Source organism: Schistocerca americana, chromosome 2 (assembly GCF_021461395.2).
Source record: "Schistocerca americana isolate TAMUIC-IGC-003095 chromosome 2, iqSchAmer2.1, whole genome shotgun sequence".
Lineage (NCBI taxonomy): Eukaryota > Metazoa > Arthropoda > Insecta > Orthoptera > Acrididae > Schistocerca > Schistocerca americana.
Window position 1 is genome coordinate 532,633,605 of NC_060120.1, and position 26,195 is coordinate 532,659,799.

At 37.8% G+C, this 26,195-nt stretch overlaps 1 protein-coding gene across 1 annotated transcript in view; it reads right to left on the bottom strand.

Annotated features, from left to right (window-relative positions):
* LOC124594753 (nose resistant to fluoxetine protein 6-like) overlaps positions 1 to 26,195 on the bottom strand; it is a 233,338-nt gene that overhangs the window by 139,626 nt on the left and 67,517 nt on the right. The window contains exons 3-4 of the mRNA XM_047133137.1: positions 17,053 to 17,270; positions 9,866 to 9,936 (exon numbers count right to left, since the gene is read on the bottom strand). Of these exons, the coding sequence (XP_046989093.1) occupies positions 9,866 to 9,936; positions 17,053 to 17,270 (289 nt within the window). The remainder of the gene's footprint in view (positions 1 to 9,865; positions 9,937 to 17,052; positions 17,271 to 26,195) is intronic.

Here is a 26,195-nt window from a genome sequence, read left to right on the forward strand (position 1 = left end):
CTCATTTCAAAGACAAATAGTATAATTTACAGCAAAACTCACTCTTATTAAAACTGACAATCATGGAGCAATTTAAGAATTGTCTTTCTGCACTTTCCTCTACTATAATCATGTAGATAAAGTAAAAACATTTCTTGTTAGTTCTGTTGCATTTGCTTCATCATAAAAGAAGAATGCCAAAAATGTCATAAAATTCACCTCAAGGGAAATTCCTTGCATTAAATGTTCAAAGCAAAAAGAATAATCATTAACAAAGTATTACAGCTCAGATCACAAATGACGTGAAAACAATCTATCTTCATGCCCTTGCCAGGTCAAAATAAATTATAGACTTGTGTAGTTATCAGGGTATTGAGCTTCACTGTTGATACTTTTTGTTATCTGCTTTATTACTTCATCACTGGAAACTTTATATTCTTTTTTGAAGACACATAAAGAGAATATAAATTATTTTACATGTTTCACAAGTACAGTAAACACAAAGAAATAAAAGAAACCTTTTTGTTGTTGTGGAAATCAGTTCGAAGACTCATTTGGTCCTCTCTCTGTTAGTTTATCTTTAGCAAGTTTTTCATACATGCATAACCACTACACTCAGCATCCATTTGAACCAGCTTCATATATTCAAGCCTAAGTCTTCCTCCACAAACTTAAGAATTTAAGAACCCCCAAACCTATGCTTCCTTCCATTATTAAATTAACTATTCATTGATGTCTCAAAAAGTGTCCTATTAACCTATTCCATCTTTTAATCAAACTGTGCTCTTTTCTCCTCAATTCAATTTAGTATCTCTTTATTAATATGATGGATTGCTACTCATCACATAGAGAAGGTATTGAGTTGCAGGCAAACACAGTAAAAGGCTTGCTAAACTTTTAGATTTTGACTAAAAAAGTGCCCCCTTCAGAAGCAGAACACACACACACACACACAGAGATATGCACAACACTCACACTCATGGTGGCTATGCCTATGGCCACTCAGGTCACATTAATTTCTTGTTATTCCATCTCAGACTTTCCATTATTTGATTATACCTCTTCATTAGTTATACAATATGCCCATCTAATCTCCAGTATTTTTGTCTAATACCACATCTCATAAACTTCTACTATCTCCTTACCTGTGCTGTTTATCAATGACTTCTCACTTCTATATAAAGATGTGTGGCAAACAAATACTTTCAGAAAGTATTTCCTAACATTTAATTCATGTTGAATATTAATATATTTCTCATTTTTAGGAAATAAGTATGTGGGGAGTCCTGGTAAAATTTAAATAATGTAGGGTAAAGGTGACCACTTACTGAACAGTAGAAGCACTGAGTCATCGACAGCATACATCGGAGAGAAAGAAAACTTGCTAGCTTTAGGGGAAAAATGGTAGTTGTATCGAGAGGGGTTGATAGAGAGAGACAGAGATGACAGGAAGGGGTTTGGGGGTGGGTAACTAGTGGGTCAGGTGGAGGCAGCAGGTTTTTTGCCTAGGAATATGAGAGGGAGTGGTGGCAAGTCTACAGGCTACACATCTAGTGCAGTGGCAGGTAGTGAAGCAGCTGTAGAAATTGAGCATGTTGTGCTCAGCTGGATGTTGTGCCATTGTGTGATCAACATAGTTATTGGCAGCAGTTTGGCAGTGGTCATTTATTGTGGTGGACAGATGGCTGGTTGACATACTGACATAAAAAGCTGTACAGTCATTGCAACAGAGTTGGTGTATGACATGGCTGCTTACACTGGTGACTCTGCCTCTGTGGGATGGAATAAGCCTGTGACAAAACTGGAAAAGAAAGTGCTTGATAGGTTGATTGGACAGGTGCTGTATCTGTGTCGTCTACAGGGATGTGATACCTGTGGCAATGGGTTGGGAGTGGAAGTGACATACAGATGGACCAGGATATTGAGTAGTTTGGGTGGATGAAGACCACCACTTTAGGAGGGGTAGTAGGGTTCTTGGTTTGGATGTCCGTCATTTACGGGCATGATGATAGATAATCAAAGCCTTGTTGAAGGACAGGGTTCTGCTGTTCCAGTCCAGGGTGATATTGGGTAATGAGGTGAGTATTCCTCTGTAGCTGATTCTTTGGGATGGTGGGACAATTAGGTGGGGAGTTCTCATCATTTCAGATCCACCATCCAGAGTTGGTCAGGCTGTATGAGTGTGATTTTGTTGAAGGGACCACAACTGTCAAATTGCAGATACTGTTGTGATTTTGGGTTTAATATGGACAGAGATTTCTTCCATTCTTTTCATCCTCCAAACTTTCACCTTTTTTGTCCTGTTCCATTTACACACTTAATAATTTCATTTGTCCATTTCCCAAGTTATTTCATGTTTTTCTAGCACCATCCCCTGTTTTATCTATCTGCACCAGTTCAGGAAAGTATTCCTTAAGTAAATCCCAATTCCCCATCCTATTTTTTAAATGATCCTTCAGCCCCTACTCCCCCCTCACCAACTGCCTAACCATAAAAATTCCCTTTTCTGACTGCTATCTGTCCTTTCACAATGACCTTCATCTTTTCAGACTTCACCAGTCGCTATTCCTCACAAACATGGTACTGCAGAAACACATCTCCATGCCACCACATCCCAGAACCACTTGTGCTCCTTCCACAAGATTTCATAACTGAGCAATCCTAACTACATACACCCTGTCTCCAAAATTGAAACCCTTTCCCTACAGTGCCTGGAAGAATATACCAGATGCCACCTCCATAAATTGTCCAATTAGTTGACGTCCTACTCCCACTTTGGAACACTACTACCTATCAATACCTATCCTACCCACAGTGAACCCCCTTATCAACCCCTCTCAGCACCCAGATCCTGCTTAGCTGCCTTTTTCAAATTTGCAAGAGCCTACAAAACTTCATCCCACCACTCCACTAATTCCAGAAACCAAAGAAACCTAAAACACTTTTGTTAACCTTTCCACCAAAAACCTGAATCCAACAGAAGTTTCAGTCCTATCCAAAGGCCTCATCTTCATTCAAAACCCATGTTTAACCCTTAACCACCTGACACTGGTCTCAGAGACTGGCGAGGTTTTGTTTTTAAATGTTTTCCGTTATTACGCACATGACACAATTGTGAGTCAACATATTCTTTCCCTTCCCCCTCCAGTTTGTGCCATGTCCTTGGCAGCTCCAGATGTGTGCACACTTGGTAACACTTTTTTGCATGTGGACCATGTGACCAATGTCAGGAGGTTATGTAACTTTAGTTAAATTACATATTTTTTATTTTTGTAGGGTAACAATGTCTGAAATGGACAAAATGGAGAAAAATATAGTCCAATGGTTAGAGGAAGCTGACATAGATTCTCAAAACTTATTATCCACATCAGAACTCCTGAATGAAGATTGCAGTGATGTAGAAGATGTTCCAGTGGATAATATCATTGTAGACAATCGTCAGTCCAATTCAGAAGTCGAGGTGATGGGTCTGAACCTCAGCCCATGGAACAAGAGAATGGCATTAGGGACACTGATGGAGGATTCATCTTCTGATGATGATGTTCCAGTGGCAACATACCGTAGCTACTTTGGTAAGAAGTGATTTTGTTAGTTTTCCTGTCCTCCTGTCTCAAGATCAAGGACTATGTTTCATAACATCATACAGCACACACATGGACTCAAACATAATTGTCAAGGTGCTCTGCATGAAAACACAAAGCCTCTGGATTTGTGGAGCTTATTTTTCTGTGAAAGTATATTGGGAGAAATAATAAAACATATTAACAAAAAATCAGATAAACTCAATCAAATTACCAAAGGGAAACAGTTGTTCATGATGTAGATTTAACTGAATTGAAAGCCTTCATTGGTATGCTGTACTACATTGCCATTTTCAAATAAAACCATACACATTACACATGCTGGTACAGCAAAGATGGCACAGGCAGAGAAATATATTGCTGTATTATGAGCAAGAACAGGTTTGAAGTACTGCTCAACCATCTTCAGTCTGATGATGTAAATACTTGAATTGAATGCCGCAGCACTGATTTAGCTGCACCTATATTGCAACTTTTTGAAATGTTATTCAGAACTGTAAAGACATCTGTTCCGTTGGCAGCTATGCTTGCATTGATGAAATGTCAGTTGCTTTCTGTGCAAAGTGCAAATTCAAAACGTACAGCCCAAAAAAACCACACAAATATGGTTTGAAAATCATGTGCATCAGTGATGTTGACAGAAGGTACACACAGAAATGTGACCACTAGTCATTGGTTCACATCAGTGGAGCTACTGAATGTGCTAAAACAAAAACAACTGACACTAGTGGGTGATATGAATAAAAACAAACATGAAATCCCACCTGTGTTTCTTCCCAGGCATGATAGAGAAGTTGGATCAGCCACTTTTGGCTTTACATCTGATGTACCAAAGCAAAATAAATGTGTTCTTGTTTCACCCAGCATGCATCATATGCTGGCCATTGATTCAGACATGGAGAAACTAGAAATGATCATATTTTACAATAGTACAAAAGGCAGCATTGACATTCTACGTCAGAAATGTGCTATCTACTCCATGTCTAGATAAACTCAATGAAGGCCAGTGGCAATATTTTATAGAATCCTTGGCACATCTTCAACAAATGTGTACACTGTTAGTAACATGAACCATGCACAAGCAAAGGACTATGCCTGAATTTCATAAAAAAAGTTGGCAGAAGACCTCATAAAGCCTCACTTGAAACACCACATGCATAGTTTTGGCTTGAAAAGAGATCTTCAGTGCATCATAAATCAAATTCTAAAAATGGATCAAATGCCCAGTACATTATCAACTGAAGCTTCAGAAAACTTTAAAAAAGGAAAACATGCTGGACTTTCGGCCCCAAAAAGAAACGCAAAACAGTCTATTTATGTTTTGCAGGTAAGAATGCTATTTGCATTGAATTCAGTCAAAAAATGTGCGTTCAGTGTCACTGCAATTTATGAATGATTGTGCTTTGTAATTCTGAAAATCTTGTGTTAATATGCGCCAAAAATGACTTATATGTTATGGATAATATATTGAACTTTTCATAAATATGGAAGAATATTGATATTACATGGATTTATACTGCTAGATCTCAAATTTTTTAAGTTCCTACAATTTTGCCTAAAATGAGTAAACTTTTGTTAAGTGTTGATTTTTGAATTATATAAGTATACTTTTGCACATTTTGAAGCTGTATTACAATTAAAATATTATGAAAACAAAGACATGGCTTTAATTTATTGCAATATTTAAAAGTATTTTAACATAAAATTTAAAATATGCAAGTGGTCTCTAAGAGCGATGTCAGGTGGTAGTGTATCTGTAACACACATCAGGTGGCCAAGGGTTAACCGTAATGGACTTGTCAAAGAACTACTCTCCTTGTCCTGGTCTCTACAGGGGACACACTTCCTTGCAGCCAATTCCTCAATCAAAGCCAGCCTAATTCTGATGTCCCCCCCCCCCCTTACCATCCTCTAGTCAACTTTCAGTCAAGAATTGCAGTGGCTGTGTGACAGACAACTGTCTGATGCCTCCATCTACAAGCTCTGTCATAGTGAACCCATCTCAGAAGTCCAATGTAACCTCCAATCCTTATTGAAGTCCTCTGGGCCATTCCAGAACCTCTCCCAAGTCCATTTCCTACAGCTACAAAGGAGTCCTGTCTCATCACCTAATATCACCCAAGACCAAATGAACCATTCCCTCACCAGGGCTTTGATTATCTATCATCAAGCCTAGAAGTAAAGGACATTATACCCAAAATCATTCCCATCCCTCCTAATGGGTATTCCTTCACCTACCCAACCTACAGAACATCCTGGTCCATCCATCTGCAGCTCCCACTACCAACCCCTTGCTACGGTACCACCTGTGAAAGCAGCCATGTCATATACCACTTCTACTGCAATCAATGTACAGCTTTTTATGTCAGTATGACAACCAACCAGCTGTCCCCCAGAATGATTGGCCACTGCCAAACTGTGGCCAATAACAAAGTTGAACACCCGGTGGTACAACATGCAGCTGAGTGCAACATGCCCAATTTCAATGGCTGCCTTACAATCTGGACCATCTGGGTCCTTCCGTCCACCACCAACTTTCTGAGCTACGGAGACGGGAGTTGTCTTTGCAACACATCCTTTGCTCCTGTCATTCTCCTGGTCTCATTCTCCATCAACCAACTGACCCATACCCTCCACCAAACAGTTTTCCCTTTCTCTGTCCTGTCATCCCCTTCCAATCCATGTCTCCATGTCATCTCCATTGTGTGCTGTACCTCATATAACATACCTGTCCAAACATGTCTATTAGTTTCAATGTATTTTTTCCAGCAGGCCTTAAAGTTTTTATTTTTTCCAACTGAATAATAACTCTTTTTTTCAAACTTCACCTAAGTTCCCTCTGTTGCTTGCTGTTTTCACCCTTATGTGACTGCAGTCATAGTTTTAAGAAAACTACCTCAATGTTTGCTTAGATGACAACAAATTTGTTTCATCTACATCTACATAACATATACTGCAAGCCACCATATGACATGTGACTCATTACTAGTCATTTCCTTTCCTGTTCCACTCACAAACAGAGTGAGGGAAAAATGACTGCCTACACTATGTGATCAAAAGTATCTGGACACCACCAAAAACATACATTTTTCATATTAGGTGCATTGTGCTGCCACCTACTGTCAGGTACTCCATATCAACGACCTCAGTAGTCATTGGACATCATGAGAGAGCAGAATGGGGCACTCTGCAGAACTTGTGGACTTCGAACATGGTCAGGTGATTGGGTGGCACTTGTGTCATACACCTCTACGCAAGATTTCTACACTCCTAAACATCCCTAGGTCCACTGTTTCCAATGTGATAGTGAAGTTGAAACGTGAAGGAACATGTACAGCACAAAAGCGTACAGGCTGACCTTGTCTGTTGACTAATAGAGACCACCAACAGTTGAAGAGGGTTGTAATTTGTAATAGGCAGACATCTATCCAGACCCTCACACAGGAATTCCAAACTGCATCCAGATCCACTGAAAGTACTATGACAGTTAGGCAGGAGGTGAGAAAACTTGGATTTTATTGTTGAGCGGCTGCTCATAAGCCACACATCATGCTAGTAGATATCAAATGACACCTTTCTTGGTGTAAGGAGCATAAAATTTGGATGACTGAACAGTTGAAAAATATTTTGTGGAGTGACGAATCACAGTACACAATGTGGCGATCCAATGGCAGGATGTGGGTACAGCGAATGCCCTGCGAACATCATCTGCCAGCATGTGTAGTGCTGACAGTAAAATTCGGAGGTGGTGGTGTTATGGTGTGGTCGTGTTTCTCATGGAAGAGGCTTACACTCCTTGTTGTTTTGCATGACACTATCACTGCACAGGCCTAAACTGATATTCTGAGCACCTTGTTGCCACCTGTTCATAATCCACGGCCTGTGGTGGAGTGGTTACATGACAATAACATCCCTGTAATGGACTGACCTCCACAGAGCCCTGACCTGAATCCTATAGAACACCTTTGGGATGTTTTGGAACAACGACTTCATGCCAGGCCTCACCAACTGACATCAATGCCTCTACTCAGTGCAGCACACCATGAAGAATGGGCTGCCATTCCCAAAGAAACCTTCAAACATCTGACTGAATGTATGACTGCGAGAGTGGAAGCTGTCATCAAAGGGAATTCCAATGTTACCGATGGAGGACGCCACAAACTTGTAAGTCATTTTCAGCCAGGTTTCTGGATACTTTTGATCACATAGTGTATATGCCTCCAAACAAGCCCTGATCTCTCTAATCTTATCTTCATGGTCCTTATGTGAAATGTAAATTGGTGGCAGTAGAATCATTCTGCAGTCAGCCTCAAATGTAGGTTCTCTAAATTTTTTGGATAATGCCCTTCAAAAAGAACATTGCGTTCCCTCCAATGATCTGAGTTCCCGAAGCAACTCTGTAATACTTGGGTGTTGTTCAAACCTACTGGTAAAAAATCTAGCAGCTTGACTCTGAACTGCTACAATGTCTTCCTTTAATCTGACTTGATATGGATCCCAAACACTTGAACAGCATTCAACAATGGGTCATGCTAGTGTCCTATATACGGTCCCCTTTACAGATGAATCACACTTTTCTAAAATTCTCCCAATAAACCCAAGGTGAACATCTGCCTTCCCTACTACAATCCTTTCATGTTAATTGCATTTTGTACTGCTCTCTAATGATATGCCTAGATTGTGTCAAGCAGCACACTACCATGCTGTATTTGAACATTATGAGTTTGTTTTTCCTATCATCTGCATTACCTTACTTTTTTCTGCATTTAGAGCTAGCTGTAATTCCTCTCAGAATGTCAGTTCAAAAATGGTTCAAATGGCTCTGAGCACTATGGGACTTAACTGCTGTGGTCATCAGTCCAGAATGTTAGTCCTTGTATAAGTAGTAGTGGTAATTGTTATTTTGTGTGTGTGTGTGTGTGTGTGTGTGTGTGTGTGTGTGTGTGTGTGTGTGTGTGTGTGTGTTTGTGTAAAACTATACATGTTGTTGTTGTTGTGGTCTTCAGTCCTCCATGCTACTCTATCCTGTGCAAGCTTCTTCATCTCCCAGTACTTACTACAACCTACATCCTTCTGAACCTGTTTAGTGTATTCATCTCTTGGTCGCCCTCTGTGATTTTTACCCTCCACGCCGCCCTCCAATGCTAAATTTGTGATCCCTTGATGCCTTAGAACATGTCCTACCAACTGGTCCCTCCTTCTTGTCAAGTTGTGCCACAAACTCCTCTTCTCCCCAATCCTATTCAATACCTTCTCATTAGTTATGTGATCTACCCATCTAATCTTCAGAATTCTCCTGTAGCACCACATTTCAAAAGCTTCTAATCTCTTCTTGTCCAAACTGGTTACCGTCCATGTTTCACTTCCATACATGGCTACACTCCATACAAATACTTTCAGAAACGACTTCCTGACACTTAAATCTATACTCGATGTTAACAAATTTCTCTTCTTCAGAAACGCTTTCCTTGTCATTGCCAGTCTACATTTAATATCCTCTCTACTTCGACCATCATCAGTTATTTTGCTCCCCAAATAGCAAAACTCCTTTACTACTTTAAGTGTCTCATTTCCTAATCTAATTCCCTCAGCATCACCCGACTTAATTTGACCACATTCCATTATCCTCGTTTTGCTTTTGTTGATGTTCATCTTATATCCTCATTTCAAGACACTGTCCATTCCGTTCAACTGCTCTTCCAAGTCCTTTGCTGTCTCTGACAGAATTACAATGTCATCTGCGAACCTCAAAGTTTTTATTTCTTCTCCATGGATTTTAATACCTACTCCGAATATGTTTCTGTACAAATTGTAAATAGCCTTTTGCTCCCTGTATTTTACCCCTGCCACCTTCAGAATTTGAAAGAGAGTATTCCAGTCAACATTGTCAAAAGCTTTCTCTAAGTCTACAAATGCTGGAAACGTAGGTTTGCCTTTCCTTAATCTATTTTCTAAGATAAGTCTTAGGGTCAGTATTGCCTCATGTGTTCCAACATTTCTACGGAATCCAAACTGATTTTCCCCGAGGTCGGCTTCTATCAGTTTTTCCATTCGTCTGTAAAGAATTCGCGTTAGTATTTTGCAGCTGTGACTTATTAAACAAGTGAGTCAAAACAAGGCCCTGGGAGTAGACAACATTCCATTGGAACTACTGACGGCCTTGAGAGAGCCAGTCCTGAGAAAACTCTATCATCTGGTGAGCAAAATGTATGAGACAGGTGAAATACCCTCAGACTTCAAGAAGAATATAATAATTCCAGTCCCAAAGAAAGCAGGTGTTGACAGATGTGAAAAACTATACATACCTTGTGCTTTAGCAACCATATCATATACAGTACTCAGGGCAATTAATACAATGAAGAAGATGTAAATGCCTCTGAAACAGTAAAAAGGACACAAATCCAGTTTTATTTAGAATGATGATTTTGCTGCACATAAACTATTATAAAAAGTTCAATAGTGGATTTGTTTATGTAGTATATATAAGAAAGTATTTATTAAAATTATCACTTTAAGAATTCATCATTCATCCAATCAAACATACGTGTTCCACAAATCTCACCATAAGAAAGAACTTTCAGGGATGTTGAACAAGTTCAAAATATATTACTCTAGAGACACTGCTAGGTTGACCGCTTGTGTAACATACATCATAAACTAAACAGCATCACCATATGCTCTGAAGTTAAAAAAATGCTACCAATTAATGTCTCATAAAATTAGGGGAAAAGCCACTAGTGTTGAAACAACTACCACTTTTCTAAATACTTGTTAAGATGTTATTCATCTGTTAGCTACATTCTTAATAATCATATGAGTGTTTTATAATCATGAATAATACGTCATTGGATGTAGTGAATAATGGTTTCTTTCCACTATTGACCATTTAAGAACCAAAATCAGGGAATAAAATATTGTTATTGTAACAGCTTTTGTTAAATATTCAGAAACAATGTTGCTGAACATTTTTGCTTTTTATTATTCTCTGTACATAACTAATCCTTTTCAGTGGTAAAGTGGATGACTTTGTCACATAATTTTTAATGTAGCTTTAGTTCTTGGTTACAACCATCACTTATATTCTCTTTTTGGAACATAATATTTTATTCCAGGTGTTGTCCACATTTTCTCCCCATTTTTGCTTCATATTACTTCGTAGAAGTTGTCCAATTGTCCTGACTATAAATTGTCACTCTTCTACATGTTTCAAAATTAATATCCAGGTTTTAAGGCTTTATTACATTCAGCTTACAATTATAATTAATATGTTAAATGAAAGAGGAGCTCAAACAGTTTTGTTTGTACACCCAAGCACGTGCACATTCACTGTTTCCTATCTTCTGTTAGAAAGTGGTAAAAGCAAAGATGGTGACTAGTGAACAGAAAAGTTTTGTGTTTTACATATTACATGGACTGAATCTGTTGTTTTAGTGCAAGGTGTGGTCATTATTAAGTTCCATTGTAATCCTACAACTGATAATAACATCCAAAGGTGGTATCATCAGTTGGACAACACAGGCTGTCTTTGCAAAGGGGAGCATTTGGGATCCCAGGAGTTACTGAAGAACATGTTGAACATGTGAAAGAGTCTTTCTTGCACAGTCCCAAGAAATGAGTTCAGGAGGCTATTTTGTGATTTAACATTCCAAAGATGGTCTATATCTGTGGCTGGGTGGTCACCATAGGTGGCTGCCATGTGGAGGACCCCAGTTTGATTCCTGGTACTGCCAAAGATTTTCCTCTGTTGGAAGAACTGGTACATGGTGCTCTCAGCCTCATGAAGCCAATTGAGGAGCTACTTGACAGAGTAGTAGTGACACCATGGTCTGGAAAGTCTGCCCCTCCATGCTGGATCCGCATGACACCTCAAGGCAGAGGATGACACAGCAGCCACTAAACATACCCTGGGCCTTTACGGACTGGTGATGAGCACCTTAGCTCCAGTGATGTCTGTGTGGAGACTTTTGAGGAGACACTTACAACAGCATCATTCCAAGTTGTTACATGGTCCAAAGCCTACAGACTACGTTTTACATTTCAACTTTGCAAACAAAATGTTTTTGCATGACTATGATGATTTTCTGGACTGCGTCATTTTCAATTATGAACTGACATATCACCTAAGTGGAAATGTGAAGACGCATATCGTGCACATCTGGGAGTCAGCAAATCCCCACAAGATGGTATTTTTGCAATGAGACTCGACAAAATGAATGTTTTTTTGTGCTGTATTCCAGCAGAAAGTTTATGGGCCTTCCTTTTTGTATGGAGCAACTGCAACTGGTATTTCTTATCTTGATGGGCTAAGACTATGGCTCTTTCTTCAATTGGAAGAAGCTGAATTACAGAACTTTATTTCACAGTAAGAGAGTACACTTTCCTACTGGTGTAACTCTGTACATAATTAGTTAAACAACATTGTACCTGACTATTGGATTGCTGCAAGGAGCTGGATGACGAAGCTTGTTTTACATGGCCTCCACATTCATTCAATCTGATGCCATGCAATTTTTACTTTTGAGGGTTTATAAAAGATCAAGTGCATGGATCATGTGCATGTGGCTCCACTACCAGCTGATCTACCCGACTTAAGAAATCAGACTGAAGCAGGTGTTGCAATAATTTCTCCAGACACATTGATCAAGGTTAGGGAAGAAATCAACTATCAACTCAATGTGTGCCATGTGATGAATGGTGCTCACATTGAACACTTGTAAGAAAAGCTGTCTGAGTTGCTGTTTCATTTAATATATTATTTGGAATAATAAGTTGAGTGTAGCAAATGCTACAAGCCTTAAAACCCTGACATTCATTTAGAAACACTCGGTACATACTGATTTAGTCATTATTTATAATTTTGGAATAAACCATTTCTTTTATAACCAATACCTAACAAAACAGCGTATTTACTGTTCTTCTTCGATCGTTTGTAATGGGATTAACGTGTTATTAAGTAAATACTGTTAAACCTAAAAACAAGTTTCAACTGCAGGTATACTACAAAATTCTGAAATTACTGAGAGTGGGAAATAATACTGACATGGCATTAAGACTTCTAGATTTGCACAGTTTGTAACGAATTTGCATAAAATGATCATCAAAATCTCCACATGCATCATACCTAAAAAAAATTCTAGTTTAGCTAATTTTATCATTACACTGCTGAACACTCATATACAAATTAAAATAATTTCTATTGGTGTCTTGTAAACAATTAAAACAAATAGCATTTTTGTTCTCAAATTGTCTACTGAGGCACAAAATTGGAAAAATATTGAATGCCATACTCATTCGACTTTTCCATTGCTAGTTTTAAAAGTATTAAAATACTAGGTAGTAACAGTCAAGTACTGATTTTCAAGTGGTCTTTTTACATGTATAACATAACTGCAGACATACTACCTAACTTTTACCCGCTGCTGATAGTAAAAATTCTTGTACTCTTTATGTATGCTTCAAATGTAGCAGAAGAGGGCTTGTTTTGTAGCTCAGATACCACCTATGCTGAAGTGTTTTGCTTTTATAGTATTTGTCTCAGCTGGGTGAGGATTATCATACAGCTCTGTCTTTCAGAAACATTTAGGCCTACACTTAAAAGGTTGTATCAAAAAAAGCTGTGCATGACTCAGACTGAATAGATCATGGTTTTGGTTGAAGTGAATACTTTTAGTAACAAGCCACACAAGAAGCCTCTTATAGAAGTGAGCGACATATGACAAGAATGAGTATCAGAGAATACATCAATAATCTTGACATACTCACCAAGTTCTGCATTCACACATCCACCACACCATTTCATGTATGGCCTGTCCTATGAAAAAATTGAGTGTCTGATGTTATTTTGAATTGTGTATGTAATATTGTATATGAAACAATTGTCTGCAGCCTCAAATATTATTGTGTATTTATCTGTACTAACAGATCTTCCTAGAGCTCAAATCACAGGTGACATGACTGTGCACTGATCTAAATTTAAAAATTATAGTATACTATTACTTAGGACCAGTATGCAAGGAGTGTTAAACCACTTCATAACATTTCTTTGCCATTAATGACTATCTAGTAGAGGAGTCTTTTTAGCTCTTTTTGATCATCCATCTACTAACACCGATTCATTTTTAAACACAGAATTAGGCTGTCCATGGTTTCATTGCATTATCTAGAATCTGCAGAGCACTGAAGCTGTTTTTCCACATTCATATTAAAGTGTGCATCTATGTAATTCAGTTTATTATTGATTCTTATTTCTGTTGCTGCAGTTTACTTTATTTGAATATTTGAATTATTTCTGGCCTAATGGAAATCTACTAGCAGTTTTAATATCAGCTGCTGTTTTTGCTGTAACTCTCTGTACATAATACTTGGATGTATGCTGCAGCACCAAGCCATCAGCACTCTGCATTTTGAATATTCTGCCAATGGCATCTGCATGGGCTGACCACCAGAAGCCGCCTGTGGTGGGCCAAATGACTTGTGCACACAGCATGGCATCCACCACATTGTCTAGCAGAGCCTTCCTCTTTACAAGTGCAGTGCAGCCAGCACTCCTTCTCATTCTATGTTCATGCTTATTATCAGCAACTGCTTGTATCAGTACCTGGATTGTTTCTATATTTGGGTCCATGTTCTAACTTTTATTCATTGTGGTTGTGCTATTTGTGTCTTACAGTGTGATTTAACTGGCAATGAATGAGGTGTTCAAAAAGATTTTGGGGTGCAGCCGGTCATCGTAAACATCATTGCATGATATTTTGGCTGGACAACTGCCAGCCATCTTCAGGTGAGCCAAACAAGGAGTGACGAAGACGTTCTCCGCTCCAGCTTATATAGTGTGCTGATAGTACTGCAGCGCACATGTTGCCATCATGGAGACAGAAGAGCCACACTGCCCAGTGGCAGCGCCATCGCTGGTGGAACTGCAATACTCAGCTGCTATCGGTGTTGTCGCTGGCCACAGCTATCAAAGTCTTCTGGCATCTTCGTCTTGAGCAAATTTCGGATATGACAGTATTCCATGTGTTATTCAATTGGTAACCACTGTCACGGTACATTAGATTTCCTGCAATGCATATTTCAATTGATTCTTTGATAATGCAGTCCCAAAAAATTGCTGCAGTGGCCAAAATTGAAATTTTGTCATACTCCATTGAATGTCCGTTAGAAATATAATGTTCCACAACTGCAGACTTACTGAGTTGCAGTAGGCGAGTGCAACATTGATGTTCTGTACAACGCTCTTCCACTGTACGCGTTGTCTGTCCTATATAGGCCATAACACATTGACACAGTATTTTGTAAATTCCGACCTTTCGCAGTAACAAATCATTCTTCACCAATCCCAGCAAATCCGAAATCTTAGAATACGGACAAAAAACCACTTTCACACAAAAATTATTAAGAATCCTTGCTATCTTGAACTTATTTTATGTTTAACCAAGAATATGATACCCCTGCACCACTGACCATGCGGTGGGCACCTTCACCTTCAGCACATTTCCACTATGCTGAGAAACCGGACGTCAAGAAGTTATCATTGCCCTTGTCACTGCTCCTCGCCTATGGTACTTTGCGGAGGAGCAGCAGCCATGCATGTCCATGGCTGTGCCACTTCTGCCCCCTAATTCTAGGCCCGCATCTGCTTCCACTGCCACCATCATCACCTGCAGCATCCACAGCAGAAGCTATGGGTATTTCAACATTCATCCTGAGATCCACATGAGTGGAACGCCCTTTCCCAAAGGCGAAAATAGTGCTATAACCCTGTACAATATGCTTAGACAGACACCACTGCACCAGGCCGCTGGCATACTAAACTTCGAATATTCTGCCAACTGCATCTGTGCAGCCCAGCCATCAGAGGCCACATTACATGCACATGCTACGGCATCCCCCACACTGTCTACTGGAGACCTATTCTTTATAAGAGACCTCTTCTTTATAAGTGCAGAGAAGCTGGCACTTGCTCTCATATTGTGTTCATACTTATTGTCAGTAACATCTTGGATCAGTACCTGGATTGTTTCTATGTTTACAGTTATGTTCTCAACTGTTGTTCACCTGTGTGTGGAAGAAGAATAAACTTTTGTTCATTGTAGTCATTGTTTTTGTCTTACAGCACAATACTCTTTTTTTTATAATAGCATAGTGAAATGGACACCTGGTATACAGTACTGCAGGTTCAAGATATATTTTTGCAGCTATTTAGCATCTTGTTATCTTAATTTTTTGCACATTTTCATTCAGTATTATGATTGGGGAGAGACAAATCAGTAGGTTCACCCTTTTTTTTTTTTTTTTTTTTTTTTTTTTTTTGCACATTTTCATTCAGTAATGGCATATGGAATAATGTTCTGGGATAACTAATCTGTAAGAAAGAAAGTCTTGATTGCACAAAAATGTGCTGTAAGAATAATATGTATTGCTCACTCATAATCATCTTATCTGTTTAAGGAGCTGGGCATTCTGACTACTGCTTCACATAAATTTATTCCCTCATGAAGTTTGTTGTAAATAATCAGTGATGAATCAAGTACATAATTAAAATACCAGAAGGAAAAGTTACATTAACTACTCCACATTACGACTGTCTTTAGCACAAAATGGGGTGCACAATTCTGCAACAAAAATTTCTGATCAGTTACCCAGTGACATAAAATATCTGACAGACAGCAAAGTAAAATCTGAAAACAAACTGGGAGAGTTTCTCCTTGATAAGTCCTATTCCATAGAAGAATTTCTATTACCACAATGTGTGGAACATGATGGGCAGGAATTACTAACTCATGTCTATATCTTTTTTTTTCTTTTTGTAATTAAAAAAACATTGAAATGTTCAGAATGTAACCATATGTATAAATTAATCTCTGATGTGAGTATTAAGTGACTCATTCCACATCATTATGATGTATTGTGCAAAATTACTGATGAAAAAGAAACCTCACATTAAAACTAGCCATTAACCACTCAGTGACCATTCCAGCAGGTGTCCATTCTAACAATGTGATGATTCTCAATTTATGTGAGTAGTTAAGTGACTCATTCCACATCATTATGAAGTATTGTGCAAAATTACTGATGAAAAAAAACCTCACATTAAAATTAGCCATTAATCACTCAGTGACCATTCCAGCAGTTGTCCATTCTAACAATGTGATGATTCTTAATTTATGTGAGTAGTCCAGTTCTTGTAATCTATTCAATGTAAAATAGCATATAAGAAATCCAATTAAGTATATTTATTCAAGATGCCACAGTAGTTGCACTTTTTGGAAGTTAAATATTTCTGTTAAATAGTTTGTATAATAATAATTTTTTAATGAAGCACACATTTTGATCTGATTTCTGTAGAGTATAAACTTAGAATAGGATACTTTATATTCATTTCACAAGCATAAAAAAATTATACAATTAGAAATTGTATAATTACTGATTTTATACTAAACTAGTGCTGCTACAGTGAAAATCAACTTAGAAGAAATGGTAGTTGACTTACATTGCAGCCCAGTCAACTGCTCTTAATGAGGTGGAGTTTTTGACATGACATTTAAGTGGGTACACTTGCGTTTGTGTTTGCACCAACTGTGTATTGCTGATATATGAAGAAGCATTTATTAACTCCTGGACCAGGATAGCAGTGTCTTGGGATGAACAACTTGAGGGCACACATAAGGCCACTGTCAAAGTCTCCAGGTCTAGTATTCCAATGCCTGCCTGTAATACAGAACTTCCATTGTCATGTTTAATTTTCAACAACACATAATTGTCACAAAGTAGCTTTTAGAACAAGGGTGTCTGAAATTTACAAAATACACACATCAAAAAAAAAAAAAAGTTTGCATCACCCTGGTTCCCAGAACTCCTGAAAACAGATGTTGACTGCGGATATTATATCACAGACATGGTCCCTTTGACTGTTCAGAGATATCACTAAAGCCGCCCAGAGATGTAAACAACCATGCATGAGCAGCACCTATTAGATGGAAGGGGTCCGACAGCTGATCAGTTCCAGTCATTCCACCAGGAAGGAGGTACATGACTCGTATTGTCTGTAGTTCAACCATGCCTAGATGGTCAATACCATGGTTCAATCCTGTCTACATTGTTACTTTGTGCCAGGAAGGGCTCTCAACAAGGGAAGTGTTCAGGCATCTCAGAGTGAACCAAAGCAATGTTGTTCGGACATGGAGGTGATACAGAGAGGCAGGAACTGTCGATGACATGCCTCGCCTAGGCCGCCCAAGGGTTACTACTACAGTGGATGACAGCTACCTACAGATTAAGGCTTGGAGGAAACCTGAGAGCAGCTCCACCATGTTGAATAATGCTTTTTGTGCAGCCACAGGATGTCGTGTTACGACTCAAACTGTTCACAATAAGCTGCATGACATCCAACTTCAATCTCAATGTCCATGGTGAGGTCCATCTTTGCAACCACAACACCATGCAGTGTGGTACAGATACATGACGAATGGACCACTCAGGTCTGGCATCACGTTCTCTTCACCGATGAGTGTCACATATGCCTTCAAACAGACAATCATCTGAAAGCCTTAGACACACTGCCTGGTGAGTGCAGCAAGGTGGAGGTTCCCTGCTGTTTTGGGGTGGCATTATGTGGGGCCAACATATGCTGCTGGTGGTCACGGAAGGTGCCGTAACAGTAGGACGATACGTGAATGCCATCCTCAGACCAGTAGTGCAACCACATCGGTAGCATATTGGTGAGGCATTCATCTTCATGGATGACAATTTTTTCCCCCATCGTGCACATCTTGTGAATGACTTCCTTCAGGATAACGACATTGCTCGACTAGAGTGGCCAGCATGTTCTCCAGGCATGAACCCTATCAAACATGCCTGTATGGTGGTACAACATGCAATGTGTGGTTTTCATGAGCAATAAAAAGGCAGAAATGATGTTTATGTTGATCTCTATTCCAATTTTCTGTACAGGTTATGGAACCCTTGGAACCGAAGTGATGCAAAACTTTTTTTGATGTGTGTAGAACATGTTTCACTTACTGAGTAATTACTAGATAACAGCCTCACCACAGTCATCTCTCAGTAAACCAAATGGGGCAGAGTAACTGATAAGGTTAAAATGAAGCTCCATGTTAATTAAAATTTAGGCAGTGTGGTCTCAGCTCTCTGAGACTGCAGATGTGTGTGCAAGTTGCATTTATGTGAGTGTGTGTGTGTATGTGTGTCTACTGCTGACAAAGGCCTTAATGGCTGAAAGCTTTAATTGTGTGAATCTTTTTACTACGCCTATCACGACTCAGCATCTCTGCTATATGATGAGTAGCAACTTTCCTTCTCTGGTATTGTTATATTCCATCTGGATTTTCCATTGTTTGATTTTTGTGTGATGTATTTTATACACATGTAAAGGAGAGGTGTCTTGATATTAACAAGGTAAACATGTATGAGGAAAATCATACTTTACTTGTAGCTTAATTATACAATCTCAAATTTATTAGCATGAACTTGATAAACTTTTATGGTACTGTTATATACTGTGAATGTCATTTCACATACATTAATTAAGATTTATTCCCACATGCCACAACAAATGGTACGAGTTATTCACTATTCATACAAACGAAAACAAGACAAATTTTATGAGTAACAATAGAATTGTCAAATGTGTCAAGTTAAAATGGTGTGTTGAACCAAGATTTAAACCTGTATCCCTGCCTTTCATGAATAATGTCCCCCCAATAACACCATCTGAGGATGCATAGACTCTTCCCATTTCCTTCAAAATTCTGCAAAGGATCTCCCCACTGGGTGTGGGAATTGTTCCTCTGAGTGGGAAGATATAGCAAAGAGTCTAATCTATCAACAGACACAAAGTTACTGTTCAAGTAAATAAAAAGAGTCCATGAAAGACAGTAATGCATTGTATGCAAAAGTCAGGGGTCTGGATTCATACCCAGATTCATTACACATTCTGAACTTCTCACATATGATCAAAACAGTTGTGTGTAGGCTAAGAGGTTTCATTCTCTACAGTAGGAATTTTTACAATGTTTGCTTCATATTGAACCCAAAGAGAAGAGATTTCACTGTCAAGCATGTAAAAGGACTTAAACGTACTGAAGAGGGATAGTGAGTTTGAATCATAACATGTGGTATATGATTACTCCAAGAGAAGAACCTTGTTATGCAATATTGGTACAGGATTAAGAAATAAATACTTGAAATTATTTGACTGAAAGGTAACAAAAATGAGATTAAAACATCTGCAGTTCTAAAGACATGAATAAGATTGTAGGAGCTCAGTTGAAGAGCTCATTATAAATTCTTTCATATTAAACAACGGAAAATCCAGGATGAAATAATGACAATGTTATGAAAAAGTCAGATTGCTACTAACCATATAGCAGAGATATTAAAGTGTGCCTGTCTGTGACTCAGCATCTCAGCTATATGGTGAGTAGCAATCTATCCTTTTCATAATATTGTCATTTTTTCATATTAAGTCAAGTGGGCATGCCAATTTTCATAACATGTGCGGGTGCATGATGTAGGCAGTGTGGTCTCAGCTCTCTGAGACTGCAGATGTGTGTGCAAGTTGCATTTATGTGAGTGTGTGTGTGTTCGTGTGTGTATGTGTGTCTACTGCTGACAAAGGCCTTAATGGCTGAAAGCTTTAATTGTGTGAATCTTTTTACTACGCCTATCACAACTCAGCATCTCTGCTATATGATGAGTAGCAACTTTCCTTCTCTGGTATTGTTATATTCCATCTGGATTTTCCATTGTTTGATTTTTGTGTGATGTATTTTATACACATGTAAAGGAGAGGTGTCTTGATATTAACAAGGTAAACATGTATGAGGAAAATCACACTTTACTTGTAGCTTAGTTATACAATGATAAAATAAACTTATATTACATGAGCTAAATCATTGTTTAGATAAGCAAAAATAAAATAAACTTTCATTGTATCATTCTCTTGCTGCATACAATTGCTACTGCAAAGTAATGATCCACTTGAAGCGTTAAACAGCACAGTTGCATCATATCCCACCTAAACACTTATTTGATTACTAATTATTTTGTAGACAACTTCCTCATTAGAAGATTATGCTGCTAGTTCAGAATTTGGGTTATTTTCTTGCACGGATTGTAAATTTTTTCTCACCTGGTCACTGTTTATCTTATAATACTGTGCTAACTTGGACGTATAACGACACACCTTGTTTCTGTGTTAGCTGAAGCAATACTGAAGGAATAGAAGTGGGTTCACAACTGTAAAACAGCAATGGAATAGTACCAATCAATGTAACTTGTGGTTGGCACACTTTATATGTGGGCACTCCTGCTCGAGAGTTAATTAGTTGTATATCTCCTGTCCTGAATCTTTGTATGGGAAGCATATTTTTGTATATCAAAGAATATTAAACTGGCTCTGATTATCTTTTGTTGTAACAGTGTGGGTTAGGCTGTAATATATACTGAGAGAAGTTTGTGTTGTTTACTGGTTGATGCGTAAGATGAGAGAACAGGGGCTCACATACATACATGCCCGATACGTCAGAAGCAATATCTGCAAACAAACTGAAGAAGTTTTTTGTTGTAAAAGAATTTCTATTATTGTAATGCATAAAAGGTGGTGGGTAGGAATTACTAACTTACATCTGTAAAAGAAAAACAAAACATAAATGTCCAGCGTGTTGCATATTTACAAATTAATTTGTAAGGTGAATGTAAAATGATTCAAGCCACATCATTATGAGTAATCACGCAAATGATCCATGGAACATGAAACCAATTAACTTACAAAGGACACTCAAATACAGTTGGATGTTAGCATATAAGTCATAACTGCAAGACTGTAGCTGTGATCAGGTATCAGTGATACACAGGGTGATTGTAAGTAAAGTTTCAGATTCAAAATGCTGTAACACATGAACTGCCAGTCAGAATGACCTCAAGTTTTAACTGTTAGCTTTGCAGGCTATTTTTTTCTCACACTCTGGCCCAAGTGCAGTCTGACAGACCACTATATTTAAAAAGTCATCAAATCTCCAGTCAGCAATTTCAGTGAAACAGTTCACTTTTTGATGTGAACGGTTACATTAATACCACACAAAAACATATCCAAATAAATTTTAAAGTTTATTTTTACAAAAGAAAATGCATTTAAACAAAAAACTGCACAAAATGAAATAATATTACAGTATAAAGTTAATACTATGAAAACGCAAATACCCTGCAGTGTAAATTTTACTCTTTGCTATATTTTTATTGTGTATTGCACATGAAACAATAAAGACATAAAAACCCTCCCATAAAACATCCAAAAAATGAAAATTACGCTATTGCTTTTCAGGTTTTTAGTTTCCTTCTCACAATCAGAGGTTTTCTTTGCATTGGTTGGAAATTTTTGTAGAGAAGTCAAGTTAGATTGGCTTCTTGCAACAATGACAAATATAAGGCAGCTTTCTCTTCTTTTTTTGGAGTCGCAGGTGGAGCATGTTTTGTGTGTTTCCAATCTTTCTATTGTGTCACCAATTTTATTTATTTATTTATTTATTATTTGTCCCGTAGATCAAATCAGTACAATGGCTTGTACAACTGATATGGGATAAGTCAATACAAATATACAGTTTACAGGAGTCTAAAATAGTAAACAAGAGTATAGAAGAAAGATTATTTTACATTACCTACCAAATTATGTTACTTAAAGTTACAGCTTTACAGAGAATTGTTACATGATGTGACAAGACTGACTTAACAACATTCAGCTTTGATACATTATCATGCACTAAGACAATTTTGATTCCAAATATTCCTGGACGGTATAAAAGCATTCTTTTATTAAAAGAGATTTCACTGCCTGTTTGAATTTATTTATTTCTTGGATTTCTTGTATAAAAGTTGGAAGATGATTATATAATTTTATTCCCATGCACTTGACACCATCACTGTACAGTTTTGTTGAGTGGGGAAGTATTCTTAGAGAGGTTTTTGATCTTGTGTCATAATCGTGGTAGTCCATATTTTTGCTAATTTTGTTGATACTTTTTTTGGTAAAGAATAATAATTCTAGTATATATTGGCATGGGAGGGGCAAAATATTTAGTTTCTTAAATAATGGTTTACTAGTGTCTCTCTGTTTTTTGAACATAATTGTTCTGACTATCTTCTTTTGCAGTTTGAATATCTTAATTGATTCAGAATTTTGGCCCCAGAAGATGATTCCGTAGTTAAGTACAGAGTGAAAGAGTGCATGGTACATTGTGGTTAGGGTACTTGTGTTAGTGACGTTCCTTATTGATCTAATCATGAAGCATACTTTACTAAGTTTTGTGCTGGTAACGTCAATGTGCCTTTTCCATGTGAGCGTATCAGTAATAGTGACCCCCAAAAATTTTATTTCATTTTCAAGTTTAACATTATTTTTTTCCAGTGATATAGTTGGTAGTAATGGATTTCTGTTTTGGGCAGTGTGAAAGGTTATTCCAATTGTCTTTTTTGCATTAATCAGCAGCCTGTTACTTTGAAGCCATCGACTTATTTGATCTGTGGTTCTATCTATATTAGATTGGAGAATTTGTTCGGGCGCAGATATGAGTATAGAGGTGTCGTCAGCAAATGAAAGGGTTTTTGTGTTTGGTAGGCTGTGAGGAAGGTCATTTATGTAAAGTAAGAACAGCAAAGGGCCCAGGACGGAGCCTTGGGGAACGCCTTGCTTTATGGTACGTATGGAGGAGTGTACAGTGCTAGCTGTACCTGAGAGCTTTGTTTCATTTAATTCGACATACTGCTGTCGATCTTCCAGATAGCTTTTAAACCAGTCATAGGCATTTCCTCTTATTCCATAGGAATGCATCTTTTGCAGAAGTATACTATGATTAACCATGTCGAATGCCTTTGTTAGATCTAGGAAGATACCTATGGCTGGCAGTTTTTTGTCCACAAGCTCCAGTGCATGATCTAGAAATTCTTGTATTGCATCTGTTGTAGCTTTCTTACTTTGGAAGCCGAACTGAGCAGGTGACAGGATATTTTCTTTGTCTAGAAAGGACATGATTCTGGTGGCCATTATATATTCAAATACTTTACTAAAAGTTGAAAGTAGTGCAATGGGTCGATAATTACTGGGATCCTCTTTGCTTCCTTTTTTGTGGACAGGTATAATTTTTGCAATTTTGAGCATACCAGGAAATGTACCATTCAGGAATGAGAAGTTTATTATGTGAGCTAGGGGTTTACTGATAAAGTTACTGCAATTATGAAGGAGGAAGCATGGGATTTGATCTTGTCCAGCAGATGATTTTTTTTTAATTTTGCTATGAAGTGCCTTTTCAATTTCAATTTCAGATGTAGGCCTTAAAAATAGAGTATCAGAGCATAAGTTTGGTTCTAGTTGTAAGGGACAGCTATTTTTAAGATGGTTAGCCAGGTTTTCTACTGTTTCTGTAAAGTAGTTATTGAATTCCTCTGCTGTTTCTTTCCCACTAGAGACTAATTTTCCATTTATTTTTAAGCTAATATCACTTTGTAGCTGTTTTCCTCTATTGGTATTCATATTAATAAGTTGCCACATGCTTTTGCTCTTATTTGATGACAATTTGAGGTAGTTATCATTCTGTAGCTTTTTGGCTTAATTTACTACGTTCTTTAGTATCTTTTTATATAGAGTAAAGTATGACTTAAATGCTTCACTACTGCCTAGTTTGGATTTGCTCATGTAAAAAAGTTCTCTTTTTCTTTGTGATGATCTAATGATTCCTGGGGTGATCCAGTTGGAGAGTTTTCTATCTTTGGTGATACATTTTGTTTGTAAGGGAAAGTGGCAATTGAAATAATAACAGAAAATATCCAAGAATGCTTCATATTTGCTGTCTACTGTTTGAGCCTCGTATACATTTTGCCAGTTTTCATTTTGTATATCAAAGAGGAAAGTATGCATGTGGGTTTTATTGAAGTTTCTCCTCTGTACAGTGATTTTATTGTGTTTGTGGCTGTTATTTTGCAACCAGATCTGCATGATTAATGCATTGTGGTCTGAAAATCCTAGTTTGACGGAGGATACAGTACAATTTATATTGCTTGCTACTTGATCCAGACAAGTGGTACTGTGATTTGTTATCCTGGTTGGAGTGTTAACCATTAGGTCTAGGTTGTAGCTGTTCATAAAATTTTTAATGCTTAGATGGCTAGAGTTTTCTGAGAGAAAATCTATATTATAGTCACCACATATTAGAACACTATATGATTTTCTTTTACTTAGATTTTCTATTACTGGTGCTAGATTTTTGTAGAAAGTCCCTATGTTACCAGAGGGTGACCTGTAAAGTGCTATTATATAAACATTTAGATCTGTAAGCTCTACACCTGACAGTTCTATATCTTTTTCAATACTATACGAATTGCAAATATCAAGAGGTGTAGCAGTAATGTTGTCTTTTACAAATATGCAACTGCCTCCACCTCTGTAAGATGTTCTTGAGAAGTGACCCACGAGTTTGAAATTTGGTATCACAACACTTTCTATTTCAAAAGACCTCATGAAATGTTCATTAATACATAATATCTGTGTATCTGACAGTTCACTTGCACTTGATAACAAAATTTCTAATTCATTAAGTTTGGTTTTGAGCCCTTGTACATTATGGATGTATACTTTTAGATCAAGAATTTTTTTGTTTAATTTTTTTACACATTGGTGAGGAGGTTCAGACTTTACCTTATTTACTACAATTTGCTGATGGAGTCCTTTGCCAGTTTTATGGTGTATCTTTAACTTGTTTGATGATGCTAAGTTTTTTCTTTCCTCAGAGGGGGATAGAAAAAATCCTCCTTCTTGGGTATACTCCGCCTTGATCTTAAATTTACTCTTACAGGTGTAGCTGCTGCAATCCTTTGTGGATCTTCTTCAAAAAATCAAAGTGGCTCAATTGAGTATTGTCTTTGTAGGAATTATGAAAGACAAACGCATTTCTCCCACTTATGTCCAACATGCAGAAAAATAATGCCATTTGGCATCACTGGAAGAAGCTTCAATGACCAGCAATATTTGTCAATTAAATATATTTGTAGGACAACCTATAGCTAACGATTCAGTCTCTATGCTTTTGTCTTCATTACTTTAATCACCTGTTTCTTGTAGGGCATTCACTGGTGACAAACAAATTCATCTTCACTTTTGCACTGTTCCTATTCTGAATTATGTTCACTTTCAATTTTGTTGTCACTGTCTAATCCAACATCACTTCTTAAACTGTCCTCAAATCCATTTTAAAATGGTATCCTCAAAGTCAGTGGACAAAGACTTGGCTACTGAATCCAAAATGCAAAGTCTCAGGTGCGGTCTCAGTGACTGCTAGCATGAAAGAAGCAGTGATAGCATAGGTCCACGTCACATTCAAGTGACCACTGCCAAAGGAGACTACGGCAGCTTCAGGGAAAACAACTAGGCTAGGCTGTAATCTCCTACGCCATCCTATGCATCAGCAATAGAGTAACAATAAATGCTAGTGGTCTGTGAGACCACACCTGGCATGTTAAGGGTTAATGGAATATTGTCCAAAAAGTTTCCCAGTAGATGGCACAGCAAGCATCTTAATGTAAATGGGTTTGGCTACAAATGTCAGATGAATGACAGTACAATGGCTATGG